This window comes from Lagenorhynchus albirostris, chromosome 4 (assembly GCF_949774975.1).
Source record: "Lagenorhynchus albirostris chromosome 4, mLagAlb1.1, whole genome shotgun sequence".
Lineage (NCBI taxonomy): Eukaryota > Metazoa > Chordata > Mammalia > Artiodactyla > Delphinidae > Lagenorhynchus > Lagenorhynchus albirostris.
This window is the reverse complement of record NC_083098.1, coordinates 33,162,802-33,177,486: the sequence shown is the minus strand read 5'-3', so window position 1 is coordinate 33,177,486 and position 14,685 is coordinate 33,162,802. Positions and strand designations below refer to the sequence as shown.

The 14,685-nt window shown below is 47.0% G+C and overlaps 1 protein-coding gene across 1 annotated transcript; it reads left to right on the top strand.

Moving 5' to 3' along the window:
- The first annotated feature begins 1,921 nt into the window (after nucleotides 1-1,921).
- On the top strand, nucleotides 1,922-10,322 carry SFRP2 (secreted frizzled related protein 2). The gene is made up of 3 exons (XM_060147144.1): nucleotides 1,922-2,681; nucleotides 5,055-5,135; nucleotides 9,151-10,322. The coding sequence occupies exons 1-3, from the start codon at nucleotides 2,183-2,185 to the stop codon at nucleotides 9,453-9,455; spliced, it is 885 nt and encodes a 294-aa protein (XP_060003127.1). The 5' UTR covers nucleotides 1,922-2,182; the 3' UTR covers nucleotides 9,456-10,322.
- The last annotated feature ends 4,363 nt before the right edge of the window (nucleotides 10,323-14,685 follow it).

Below are 14,685 nucleotides of genomic sequence, written 5' to 3'. Positions count from 1 at the left end.
AGGCGGGAGGGCCTTCATCCCAGCCCCGGGCCCAAGTCCTAGCATCTCTCAGAGCTCAGGCTCTGATTAGCTGCTTGGTTCGGTGTGCTTCCGTTTTATTTGAGGTTTATTTTCAAAGTAATTTGTACTGGGGAGCGGGGCTTTTAGGCATCTTAGTGCTTTAGTTAGACACGAAAAGACCCAGGACCCATCCGGCGGAAGAGCGGACTTTTGCTGCCGCCCCCGGCCCTTCTCCTGCAGAGCACCAGCGTCAAAGGAGACAAGACGCAAGCTGGGGTTTTAAGGACCCAAATTATTGGGTCAAAATCAAAAGATACTCTCCTTCCAGGTGGCGATTTTCCTGGTGGGTTCACGGCCAGGATGGGGTAAGAGAAAACACTAAGTGGGCTTTCGCCATCCCACGTTAACCCCCTCCTCTAAGCAGTGGGACCACAAAGCTAGCTGGGCGACTTGGGCCTGGGGTGCCGCCAAGGCCAAAGCATCTTCCGGAAGGAGGGAAATAGAGAAGCTGCGGACGGAGCCCACCGATGGCTCTAAGTGACCGGGAAGTGATAACAATGCGCCCACCTTCCATATGAAAGAACCTTGGAGTCTCGCTCTCCGGGCATTCTCTCTTTGGAGCTGCACCGCCAACCTGCGGGGAGAGGGGGGTGGCTGAGACGGAGGAGACGATCAGCCACAAGGGGAAACTCGGGGCGATTAGAAGAAAGGAGACCCCCCCCACACACACACACACCTTCCTCCTGCTGACACCCTAGTGCCGGTTTACAGCTGTGAACTTAGTTTGGAGTCCTCCGGGGCACGAGATTCCCAGCTCCGCGACCGCACAGGCCCTCTGCCTGTTAGCCTCCGTACACCCGTTGCCCTCCGTCATATGTAGCGTGAATGAGCCGCCTCTGCCCAGGCTTCGTGTATGTCTAAGCAGGGCTTCTTCCTCTGCCCCCACCCCTTCCCAGCCTGCCCACCTGGGGCACTTGCTACCAGTCCCTTGTGCCGGGCACCAGCCTTTCCAAACCGTGCCCTGAGGGCACACACTCCTCAGCGCCCGCCGTCAGGGCGAGAGTGGGTTAGGGCGCGTGGTGCCTTCGAGCCTTGAGTCAACCCGTTCCTTTAGGCAGGGAGGGCAGGTCTCTTCTCCCAAACCGGGAAATGGTGGGCAGTCGTGTGTGATTCTGACGAAACTCTGTAGAGGCGCTTCCACAATGGCCAAATTTTCTAGACTTACCCCAGCAAAACACCCCCAAGGTTTTATTGATATTTCCTTTGTCATGTACAAGTTTTGCTCATACGACTCTACTTATATAAATTCTGATATTTGAAAGGGCAGGCGGGAGTCACTGTACGGGTTGGGCCAGGCTGGGAACCGTGGCTGGGGATCCGAGAGGAGAGCAACCGGGCCGAGACGGCCTCGGGCGGGCAGGTCCCGGGCGCGGGCCAGGGGCACAAAGAGCCTGCCGGCTGCTGGCTCGCTACTGCCTGGAACGCAGTTCCGCCCCGCAGACCCGGGGCTCGAGCAGAAACTTCGTGCTGGGGTGAAACAAACCCACGCCCGGGCCTCGCTGGGGCGGAGCGCGTTCCCTCAGGGACCTGGCGACAAGGCCGCTGGTCACGTCCCCCTATCTCCCGCAGCCCGTGCTCCGCACGCCCACTGTTGGGGCGCAGCTGCCAGGCTGGTCTATTTATTTGTTTGTTGTTTACAGCAGTCCTAGAGCGCGCGCTTGGCAGCATCCTGTGGGGCGGGGGGAACAGGGGTCGGTGGGGCGCAGCCAGACTTTCCTTCCAGGGAGCGCGTGAGGGGCATTCTCAACGGAAAACCAGACCCAGAGAATAGTGACCAAACCTCCTCGGATTACTCTCCACTGGCTCCTCCCTCGCTCCCCCCACCTCCAGATTTGCATAAAAAAGGCCAAGAAAACGCTGGCCGGGCCCCAGCAGTGGCTCACTCTGCTCCCCCGGGTCGGAGCCCCCTGGAGCTGCGCGCGGACTTGCTGCGCGGAGCCGAACGCACAGCACCTCGCCGCCACAGGCCGCGCGTCCGGCGTCCCGGCGTTCCCACCGCCCGCTTCCCAGGCCCCGAGCCGCGCCGAGCGCAACGAGCGGGCCGGAAAGAGCTCCCGGCCCCTGCTGTCTCGCGCTTCCCCGCCTTGGCTCCCTCCGCCCCACCGGGGGTCGCGCGCCCACGATGCCGCAGGGTCCCGGGTCGCTGCTGCTGCTCGTCCTCGCCTCGCACTGCTGCTTGGGCTTCGCGCGCGGGCTCTTCTTCGGCCAGCCTGACTTCTCCTACAAGCGCAGCAACTGTAAGCCCATCCCGGCCAACCTGCAGCTGTGCCACGGCATAGAGTACCAGAACATGCGGCTGCCCAACCTGCTGGGCCACGAGACCATGAAGGAGGTCCTGGAGCAGGCGGGCGCCTGGATCCCGCTGGTCATGAAGCAGTGCCACCCGGACACCAAGAAGTTCCTCTGCTCGCTCTTCGCCCCCGTCTGCCTCGATGACCTGGACGAAACCATCCAGCCGTGCCACTCGCTCTGCGTGCAGGTGAAGGACCGCTGCGCTCCGGTCATGTCCGCCTTCGGCTTCCCCTGGCCCGACATGCTTGAGTGCGACCGTTTCCCCCAGGACAACGACCTCTGCATCCCCCTCGCTAGCAGCGACCACCTCCTGCCGGCCACCGAGGAAGGTAAGCCCTCCTCCTTATTACACCCCCCCGACCAGCTCCGCTAAGACTTTCCGGGGGTGTTCTCGCGGCCCCCGCCCCCCATCCCGATGCTTCCCCGCCGGGGGTGTCAGTCCCGGGCAGGGCAGACGCTCTCCTTGCCCTGGTGTGTCATCGTGACAAATCTGAGATACCCCCCCGCCCAAACACACACCCAAGTCTCTCATTCTCTTCCCGAGTTGTACCAGTTGCTCTTTCTTAGGGACAGTTTAAAAGGGGGTGGGGGTGGGGGGAGAAAACAGAATTGGAAGAGATCTTTCCCGTGTAGATAATATGTACAATTCTTTGTGAAGATGCTAGCACGGGGGCCGCAATTGAGAGTGTTGGAAGTGGTCCTGCTAGGAGGAGTTGGCGGTGAGCACCCTGGCCAGAGCACGCTGGCCTCAGCCTCACGCAGCACGTTCTTACCACTGGGCAGGATTCTAGGCACAGGGACATTCCCTACAGGCACGATCGCCAAAATGTGCAAACAGATAATCTTTTAAGGCACTCTCTGTTCTTTGCCGATTTAGGCTTTGTAAATAAAAAGCAGGACTGGCTCATGCGTGTTGAAAATTGAGCATTGGTTGTTAACTGCCCAGAGGTCCAAGAAAGAGGGCACAAAGGGAATCTCCAGGAATCATTTTTCTATCACTAATCAGCTTTTATCTTAGGAGTGGTTTTAATTAACTGGAGAAATCGTGCAAAAGAGAGTTTCCCAAGTTTTTTAGAAAATAGGGGGGGAGTTCCTGTGCAGAAACCATCAAAGCAATGAAAACCTCATGGGCGCTTGATAGTCTTCCTGAAAGGAAAACATATACAATGTGTCTGAGCTGATTTAGGTTCCCCCGGGATGGAAAGGGGGCTTCCTAATCCCTTTCAGGGCTCCACCAGCATCTCCCTTTCCATCTCTAATTGTTTTCCTACAGCCATCATTAGTTAAAGAAAATGCAAAGTTGCTTAGCAATCTTTCCTGGCAGGCACCGTGAGTTTGCAATCATCTTATTGGTTAGATTTATAATTTATTGCAAATGTTTGGCATATTTCAAACATTTGTCCAACATATACCACAGACCAACCAACACAGGTTAGTAACATTTTATATACACTCCTAGAGCTCCTAATTGGAAAAGTTTCATTTTGTTTGAGACAGAGGAGTTAAGGGCAGTTTTATGTGTGTTGCTTTTGTTTTTGTTTTTCACAGTCCCACCCACATTATATATTACATTTCTCGAAAAAGTCATTTCTCCCTTCAAAATAAAAGTTTACGTGTTTCAAAATCTGCTCTGCGCTTTTTCTTATTTGATAAATAACTTCTAAAATGAGTCATATAGTTCTTTTTTCCCTGCGAAAACGCAGTTTCATATTAATGAAATTTCACCTAAATTTTAAAGACAGCATTAGTACATTTATAAGTGGGAGAAAATGAATGTTTTCTTTTTTCCCTTTTCCCAAGGAATCAGACTCTTTTAGAGGAGCCTTTAGCAGGCTCTCTCATGATTGTGCTAGTGCACCTTCCTGGGTTTGGTCAGATTTTCACTGGCTTCAGGAGAAGCTTTGGGTTTTTGTTTGTTTGGGTTTTGTTGTTGCTGTTGTTTTGTCTGTTTGTTTTCGAGAGTTTGAAACAGGCAAAGAGAGGCAAGAAGAATCTGCACCAGGGATGAAGATAACAGTGAAATAAATGCTGCTTAACTCAAGCACAAACTTGGCAGAAAGCACGAGGTGATACAGAACCATTTAGAGCAGGCTATAGTCATTAGCAAGGTGTGCTTCCAAGGGGGAAGAACCCAGATGTGAGCCTTACAGTGCTAGCCACCCCGCCCTGTCCAGACCTGAAAATATCTTGAAATGACTCCCCCGAGAGACAGGTCAGCTGAAGAGCCCAGCAGAGGCCAGGCTGCACCAGTGACCTGCAGCTCAGAAAGACGATCTTCTGGCCGTAGTTTGTGGTTGCTAGTTTTCCAAAGTCCCTTAAGGGTCTTTTGGTGCTTTCTCCTCAGAGAGGCTTTGGGACTAACTTTTTCAGAGACCGAGTTTGTCCCAGGAGTGGGAGGAAGAGTGAAAAGCTGCAGCCTGTCTCAGCTACCCGTGGCTGCACCTGCACACTCCACCAGGGCGCCCTTTGCTTGGGGAATCGTCATACATGGAACACAGCATGTGGGCATTTTTGCCTGTCAGAAAGATGGGAGGCATGGGAGACTCTCTTGGGAATGAGTGGTCCCTCTTTCATAAATGAGGCAGAAGCTGGGGTCTTACAGGACAATTGCTACTCTTGCCTGAATAAGCCCCTGTGAGTTGTTTAGAAATGCCACCTGCTGTTTCGTTTTAAGCAAACTTACTAACTTTTCACATTTCTAGCTCCAAAGGTATGCGAAGCCTGCAAAAATAAAAACGAAGATGACAACGACATAATGGAAACTCTTTGTAAAAATGATTTTGGTAAGTAATACACCACCAACAACAGAAGTTTTATTGCCCAGTACAACTTAAAGGTACAATTCCTTAAGATGTTACTAGATAAAGTTTGGGTGACATATCATCACAGCTCATCTTTCCTTGAGCTAATCATCTGTGTTATCCTAGTTTCCTCCCTATGTAACTATCTTGTATCGAGTTGTATCTTTTTAGGTGAGAGTCATTGCTCTGTTAAGCAATAATCAAATTATGAATTTCCGATGGCACGTTTTTCATTTCACTATGGCTTTTTCTTGCCAACAAGCATAATCTTGGACCATGTTCTCTTTTAGTCACTTAACATGTGTCTAAGCGGATGGGAACATGTAAATATTAGCCTCAGCAAAACAGATTCAAGGCATGGAGTTGGCCAAAAATTGAAATTTACTCCAGTGCCAAACAAATATTTTTACGTTATTCGTAACCCGTGATGCTCTGCTTCCCATGTTCCACCATCAGTGAGTATATCCAAGGTACTGGTTAATAAGATGTCGGGGAGAGTTTCCTTAAATTTAAAAAGAAGAAACAATAAAGCTAGGAGTTTACCTTGGCAAGATACATGCAAGGTGCCGTGATGACAAGGTTCTGGAGGACAGTAAATAATGTGCGAGGTATGTTACCCAAGTTCCACGGCGTGCGGGTCATTCCCCTTAAGAAAGAACTATAAGAGGAAGGAGGGTTGGAGACTGTCCACCCAGAGCTCCAGCAGCACCTCATCTGTGTCCTCAGCCCTCCAAGGGGAGCAGAGGAGCCAGCTAGACACAGATCAGTGCTGTGTTGGGGGAGGAGTTGGGGGTGGCCAGGAACTTTGCCGAGACACCTGAGACATTCGTGTTTTCCTCCCATTCCAAGAGCAGGCACTTTTGGGTGTGTTTGAGGGGTTGGTATTTAAAAGTATTTATTCAGGCAGAAGGTTGAATTTACTGGTAAACAGATGTGGTCCCTGTTCTAGCAAACAATAACAGACTGTAACAGATCTGTATGAACACTTCTACATACTCAACTAAGTCCTGGAGACAGAGAAATCACTCCAGCGCCCACTGTGGAGGACTGCCCTCCCACCCTCTCCTTACAGCTCGCCAGCCCAGAAATCTCAGACCTGGCCAGGTCCCTGAAACTGGAAACCACCCAATCGCTGCCCCTTACAACCCCAGGTCTCTTGCAGGAAGGGTCCTGGGCTTAACCTTAGCAGGTCCTGGGACAGCCGTAGCTATAGGAGAAGATTCAAACAGCTGAGGAAGGGGAAAGGAAGGAGGTAACTCTGAGTCCTAGCCAGTCCTTCCCCTCAATGAGAGCCACAGATGGATGATAGGGTTTCAAATGTCTATATTCTAATACATACAACTCTCAAAGTAGGAGAGGGCCAGGCATGTTGGCAGCAGCAGCCCTAAAGCTCCAGAGCCTTGCCCAAAACACGGTTCTTAGCTTCCATGCTACAGGATTGGATTAAGGACAGAATTTTTTAATATAATTTTAATAAAGTTTATATAAAAATGTATATAAAATATCATTTTCTTCTGACAAGTTATGGCCTTTGCACTAGATTTAGTACAGATCACTCTCCTGACTTCCATGAAAAAGTTCAGTGGAGCTCCATAAAAGTTGAAATTAGAGCACACGTGCACACACACACATTACCTGCTTGCTTTGTGGCTTACCTTACGGAAGACCTCCTTCCTAAGAATGCTGTATCAAGACCTGGGCCAAAGAAATGTGTGTGTGTGTGTGTGTGTGTGTGTGTGTGTGTGTGTGTGTGTGTGTGTGTGTGTGTGTGTGTGTGTGTGTGTGTGTGTGTGTGTGTGTGTGTTCAACGTTCTCTCTCCTTAGAGGAGAGAGCCTTTCAAAACAACATGGAAGTCATTACACTTAAGGTATCACACGTGCAGATACCTCACAAGTTTGTTTTCTATTTCTCCACATTCAATTTGTCCCAAAGGGGATAATGAACCTAAATTGTAGGGGGTGCGTGTTATACTGGTTTATAGGTGGTTCTCCACATCGCCTCTATACTCTGGGGGAGTAATGACAGGGTAGAAGGAACAAGGGTAGAAATCTGAATCATCCGTGAAAGCGTGACACTCTCCCCACTGCACTTGGAGTACAGGGAGGATGGAGAAGACCTCCTTATTACAGTGGGGAAAGTACTGGTGAAGAAAGAATAGCCCAGAACTGCCTCTGTATGCAGCCTATTGTTGGAGCAGACAGTATCAACACCCCTGCCTCCTGCCATGTGTGGCATCCCCGTTCACATCTTGCAGGGCAGGAAAAGTTATTTGAGGGCTTTAATTCCCTCTATTTGGTCCCAGCTGAAAACCCAGGGAGGAAATGTCTGAAGTTTTCCCATGGTAAACTCTTACAAAGTTGGTTATTTCATAGCTAGAGAAAGATGAGTAATAAGTCTCCCCCCTTGTTAAAAGTGATGGTTCTTCTGATATTTGGAGCTCAAGAGTGTCTAATTTGACCAGGCGAAATCTCACACATGCTCTGTCTGTGCTGTGGATGAGGCTTCCAGGTAACATTACAATCACTTCTCCCACCATATACCTTCCCCACTCCCAGCCCTTAGGCAGAGGCCGTAGGACCATGTGACAGTGCCATGTGGCTTATCTCATGATAAACCCTGAGAACTCAGTACTAGAGCCCAGATGCGTATCAGACAAACAATGGTTGGCCAAGTCCCAGTATCCTTGATTTACCTGGTTGAGCCTCAGCCATTTCCTGGTTGACTAGAAAAGCCATGCTTAGTCAAATTCTCCTTCTGAGAGAAAGAAAGAGGAAGAAATTTCCAGAACAGTGATATACACACAAAAAACCTCTTCCTCTATTACTAATTTAAACCATGCATTAAGCTCCATCAGAGTCAGGAAGTCACACCTGCATGTCATCTCTATGGAACAATTGTTAATGTCACCAAGGGTCTGAAGACACATTACAGTGGGCATATTAATGCACCAACCAGGACAAGAAACTTGATACTCTGCCTAAGAGATCACAGTGGTGTTACAGGAGGAGGTTTGGGGACCAGAGTTCTGAGAATTAGACTCAGCCAGGGCACAGCCTAACTGGGTGACCTCATGTTACGTCACTAAACTTCTCTGGATTTCAGATTCTTTGTGTACCAAGAGGAGATTTTAACTGGATGATCCCTTCCAACCTTAAAATTCTATCCTTTCCCTGCCTCATGGGGTCTTGAAATTTAACTCCAGCATGTATGTTTGTAGGGTTGTCTTTCCCAAAGCATACTGTTCATGACTATAAAATGTGTCTTTTATCGTAAACCACTTACGTTTGGTCTTAGCATTCTAATGAGTCTACATATTCATCTTGGAAACAGTACATATATGATCTGTAAACGCCTTGGCCTCGGACGGGCAAATGATAGCATATGAGGATGAGGTCTTCAGAAAAACACTTTTACAGCTAAACATGTTGTGCTCTTAAAAAGCGTCTTGGCTGTTTTTTCTGAGTTACTTTACCAAATCAAATGCAGCTGTAAGATCAATTCTCCTTCCTTGTAGTTTGTTCTTTAGAAAACAATGATTTTGTGATATAATTTCTTTACAGGTTTGTCCAAAAACCTCTCCGACGTAATAAATTGAGTTTAACGTTTACGGCCACAGAAGGATCGTGTTTCACCTAAGAGTCAGGCATTTCTTTTCATGCTGAAGTTTCCAATCGGGAAAGTCATTTGTCAAGGAGAGCACACACCACAGGCAGCCTACGTACAAACACAAGAACACAAGGGCAAGGAAGAAAAGTCAATTGAGTCCCCGCAAAGAGAGTTTTTAAAGGATGGCTGGTTTGAAACAAAGTGCCTGACAAACCCTTTGAGGCTTTAGAAATGGAGCCACCTGCTGCCCTCAGCTCCCAGCCCCCTACCCGCAGCCCCTGACAGTCCCATCGGCCCTGGGAAGCTCTTCTTCCCTCTCCCAAGCCGAGTCACAAATATGCAGTGGGATGTGTTCCCTCCTTATCACTCTGTCCTCTCTTGTCTTCGTAGCACTGAAAATAAAAGTGAAGGAGATCACCTACATCAACAGAGATACCAAAATCATCCTGGAGACCAAGAGCAAGACCATTTACAAGCTGAACGGTGTGTCCGAGAGGGACCTGAAGAAGTCGGTGCTGTGGCTCAAAGACAGCCTGCAGTGCACGTGCGAGGAGATGAATGACATCAATGCGCCCTACCTGGTCATGGGGCAGAAACTGGGCGGAGAGCTAGTCATCACCTCTGTGAAGCGGTGGCAGAAGGGGCAGAGAGAGTTCAAGCGCATCTCCCGCAGCATCCGCAAGCTGCAGTGCTAGTCCCGGGGCCATCCCCCGGGCTCTGCTGACCCTTTCCACTTCTGCTGTGGGACCTCAGCACTCATTTCCCAAGCACAGTCCCTGCAGCTCCAGCCCCAGCCTGGAGCGGCTCTCCCCTGTCTTTTGCACGTTTGCACCCCCGGCATTTTCTGAATTATAAGGCCCCAGGAGGCCTCAGGAACAAATAGTTGTTTTCACATAAAGGAAAAACCCACCCAAATCTTGTAGAAATCTTCCAACTAATAAAATCACGAAGATTTTTATAAAGTTTTAAAATAGCTCACTGAAAAGCTAGTTTTGAATACGTGCAACTGTGACTTGGGTTTTATTTTTTTTGGTTGTTTGGTTTGGGTCAACCGAGTTTCACTTTCTGCTGAGGTTGCCATAATGTGCAAATAGCTTTACTTTCCTATGTGGCCCAAACTTTCACTTTTCTGTTGTGGGTCCAAAACCCAGTTGAGATAAAGCTGGCTGTTATCTCAACTTCTCTCTCAGCTCCAGCCTGACACTCAGCACCTAAGTCTTATAACGATTCACCTGTCATTTTACATCCCTGTTGGGAACTTACAACTCTAGCATGTATTGCATTTTGCATTTCCAGGTAGAGTACTTCCATTTATAAAAACCACATTAACCACCGTAGCATGAGTTCTTCAAATAAAGGGCAAGACAGACTGATGTTATGATTGACCCGAGTACTTTAAGCTTTTTTTACTTAATTTTGCAAATTAAACCATTGTAGCTTACCTGTAATATACATAGTAGTTGACCTGAAAAAGTTGTAAAAATACTGCTTTAACCAACACTGTAAATATTTCAGATAAACATTATATTCTTGTATATAAACTTTACCTCCTGCTTTACCAACTCCTGGTCTTGTGTCTTGTCTTCTTCGTGGGAGGAACTGGGAAGGGAGCTGAACAAGAGCTGTCACCTCCTTTGTCTTGAGGCCCAGCCTTCCCGCAGTTTGAAGTGCCCATTTCCTCTGTGACTCAGAAAGTGCATTTCCCCACACCTCCCATCACCCACTCCTGCCTCCCATCTCACTCAGGTTTTACCACTGCGGACCCTGCTGGGAGACGGGGATGGGCAGGCTATTGTCTGGTCTCAGCAGTCCCGCAGCAGATCGTGGGGACACTAGTCTTAGCCTACGGTTCACAAGCTTGACAGTTGTGCTTTTCATTTCTGCAGATTTTTATAATGAAAAAGAATCACCATTGCAAAAATGTTCATTCTTTCCCCACTTCAACTCAGCTAAACAGAGCCATGATTTGAAGAGTAGCCATTGGAAGGCAGAGAGTAGGGAAGGGATGGTGAAAAAACAGCATGAAGGTGAGAAGGGCATCCATCCACAAAGCTTCCATCCAAACGCTTCGTTGTTCTATTTTAGGAGCCTCCAGAGAAATTCTATTAAACACACGAGGAAACAGGCTCAGGGGGGTTAGGCGGCGTGGACCCACTGCCACAAGGTAGAGTCAGAGCTAAAACTCAGGCCTTTCAGATGGCAAATTCTATCTTCTATTTAATCCAGGATGGATTATAGGAACAGGGTGGCACTCATCTATTCAACAAATACTCATTGGGCATCTGCTGCATGCCTGGCCCTGTTCTAAGTGCTGTGGACATGTATATCAGTCCTTGTTCTCATGGCATTTACATGACAGGGTGAAAGAAAACAACCACAATTACAATTATATATTTACAACTGATAAGTTACATGAAGTATAAGGACAGGTAATACATGAGAACAACAGGGTGTCCTCAGCAAATTTGAAATTTTTAGTGGTGTTCGTGTGAAGACTTTATCTGATAGCATTTTGTTGATTTAGTTTAAAAGTTTCCTGAACATACAGCCATGATCTCTCTACAGCGCTTCAGCTCTTCTAGCTCCAAAAGTCAATAGAGCCCTCTGCCTACCTGAGCTGCACAATTCCTTTCATCTTTCTCTGGATTACCACCTGACTCTGCTTCTCACCAATTCCACAAACTCATGGCACAACCCTCTTCCTAAAAGGCACGCATGGACTGGAAGAGGGACACTCATGATCAAGACCATTACTCATTGTAAACATTTGAAACAGGAAGCTAGGAACCCTGGAAAAGGAGAGAGAGAGAGACAGAGAGAGAAGATAAAAGACAAAAGAAAGTAGACCAAGTATTTAGGAATTAGAAAGTGAAAATAGGTACAACACATGCAAAAGTAGTGGAAAGAAACAATTTGGAAGAAACTGACCTGTCTGAATGTCCCCTTTCCAATCAAAACAAAAGCCACCTGGCGGTGTTAAGGGTTGCAAACTCTCCAGCTCTGGAGAGCTCGTTAATGCCAGACACAGTCTCCTTTGGTCGCTTTGTAAAGAAGTAGCAGAGGCATCACTCCCGTGCCTGCATCCTGCCTTATGGGCCTCTCTGTGGACTTTCCAATCCCCACACACACATCTTGTTCCCATCTTTGGCAAGCCTATAAGCCAATGAGACATGTTTGGACAGAGCAGGTAGGTTTTTGGTTCATTTTTCATTCTGTTTTATTGTTTTCTTTTGCATGATGATTCAAATATGTATATATGGCTCATTTTTGAAATAATCATGGCTGTATTCTTTTTCTTTTTTTCTTCTTTTGCGGTATGCAGGCCTCTCACTGTTGTGGCCTCTCCCGTTGCGGAGCACAGGCTCCGGACGCGCAGGCTCAGCGGCCATGGCTCACGGGCCCAGCCGCTCCGCGGCATGTGGGATCTTCCCAGACCGGGACACGAACCCGTGTCCCCTGCATCGGCAGGCGGACTCTCAACCACTGCGCCACCAGGGAAGCCCTCATGGCTGTATTCTTAATTAGTTTTTCAACTATTAGATTTCTTTCATAGGCAGATAAAAACACAAATGTTCACCCATTATTGTAAAAAGAAAGCAAGCCATCAAAAGACATTGGATTTCTGAGTTTCCTAAGATGATTCATGACCTGTTAATAAACTGCTAAAATGCCCCAAATAGGAGATCAGGAAAGTTTAGAGATATAAAAACTACACATCTACTACACATGTAACTCCTCTTCCCTTTCCTAAATAACCTGAGAAATGAGTTGTGTACAAGAACACATTTATAAGACTTTTGGGACAACATTTCCTAAGTGTTCAAAGGCTCTGTCCACATGCACTGAAATTCATAGAGTTAAAAAAGATCCATTTTATCTAACAGCACCCTCCAGTCTTCATTCCCTATTCTGTCATCAAATGATAATTTGATTTTCTACCTTTCAAATATTGTTTACTACCAGGTTTTCAATGTTCTTGATGGTGGGAGGGGTCACCTTGGAAAGCAAGTCCAGGCATATGTATCCGGCGTGCAGTCACTGCCTCTGGATTATGAAACAATGTGATTTTTGCCCATGAAACTTATTGCACAAATACACATTAATTCATTAACTCAGCAAAGATTTTCTGAGCACCAACTATCACCATTGATGTATTCACTCAATAATGGGTAGTGAGTGCTTACCCACATGCCAGGTGCTGTTCTAGGTGGTGGATGCACAGTGATCCTGCCCTCCTTCAGCTTCTATTCTAGAGTTAGAAATTGTGTTAGGCACTAAGGATAGACGGATCCTTCCCAAAAGGAACTCTCAATCCAGTAAGAGAGGAGGCATGCAAACAAATAATTCCAACATGCTGTGTTAAGAGGGAGGTATGCACATGCCCAGGGATGGCATAAAGGAGAGAGTGGATTAACTCAGGTAGAAAATAGAATGTTTGGTTCAGGTCGAACTCAGGTAAAGGTGCGTGCAAGGAGAAAACTTTCACTGAGTTGTACCAGAATATTTTCTAATAGGACAGAGCCCTAGAAATTAAGTATTTATCATCAGTTTTACATATTGACGAATCAACATTGTGCAATTATCGTGCTGAAGGTACTGTTCTAGACACTACAAATAAACCTGGCAAAAGGTCCATTGCCTTTATAATCAATAAAATCCCCACATCCTCAAATTACAAACAAATGAATTCACATTTAGCTTAGAAACAGAGAGCAAGTGAGCATAATAAAATATTTCTTATAGTTGTCCATGATTGTCCAGAGAATAATGCAGATGGATAGGTGCTAAAAAAAAAATCTATTGATAAAAATAGCAGTTAATACAGATAGTGTTAGAAGAAAAAAACAAAGAATTTAACTGTCCCAAGATGTCCCAGTAGAGAGTAATAATAATTATTAATTTAACAACCCAGACATTCTGCTATACCATGAAATGTGCAAAGCACAAGAACTTACTGTCATTAACTGGCTCCCCAGTAGCAATATCTAAAAACCTATGCACTTCCTCATGCATGCATGTGCTTTCTTGTACACCCACACACAAATGTAGCTCTGGCAGGAAATCTATAACTGTATAATCTAAGGGATGTCAGAACAAACCACTTAACAGACTAGAAACCGCAGTTCAAGTGGCAAGCACCTTGGTGTAGCTTTCGAAATTCAGAGAGACCTAGGCCAGTCAATAGTTTCTGCAAGCCTGAGACTACTCATCAATAAATAATTAAGAATTATTACTCTATAAGTTATGCTTAATCTCAATACATTCTCATCTCTTGTTCATCGTCTGTTTTAAGGTGGAATTCTCAGAGCTTGTTTCTCTGTAAGGAGGCACCCAGAACAGGAAGGAACACCAGTCTGCAACCAACCCTAGTCCTACCCTGACACACTCTGCTGCCCCACCAGCAACCCCATGCTCTTCAAATGCTTGAGCACATTGGGTTTCTGTAGGTGGTATGGCTGATCACGGCCTGCTTGGAAGCAGCTTAGGCAAATAAGAGGAAAAAAATGGAACCATAAGTACTATCTACTCCTCCCTTCTTCCCAAAAGATTTTTCCACCCCCAAAGAAGATTTGGGTGCCTCCATGCTGCCCTCTAACAGCATCAGGCTTCCCATCTGCAGCAGAGTGCTGAGAGTCGTTTCAATTATTCAGCAATCTTACATTGAACACCTACTATGTGCCAGGTGCTGTCCTAGGTTCTGAGGTCGTAACAATGACCAACATACATGGCTACTCTCAAGAAGAACACAGGCTAATGTGTCATATACACATGTGACATACAATATTAACTGAGACCCAAAATTCTCCAGACTTTCCTGAACACAGTCTTCCTGGGTTCCATTTGTTCTTATGGGTACAGATAAGTTCACATTAAAATAATACTAAAAATCAAAATCTCTAGGCCCAGAAAGTGTCACTAGAGAAT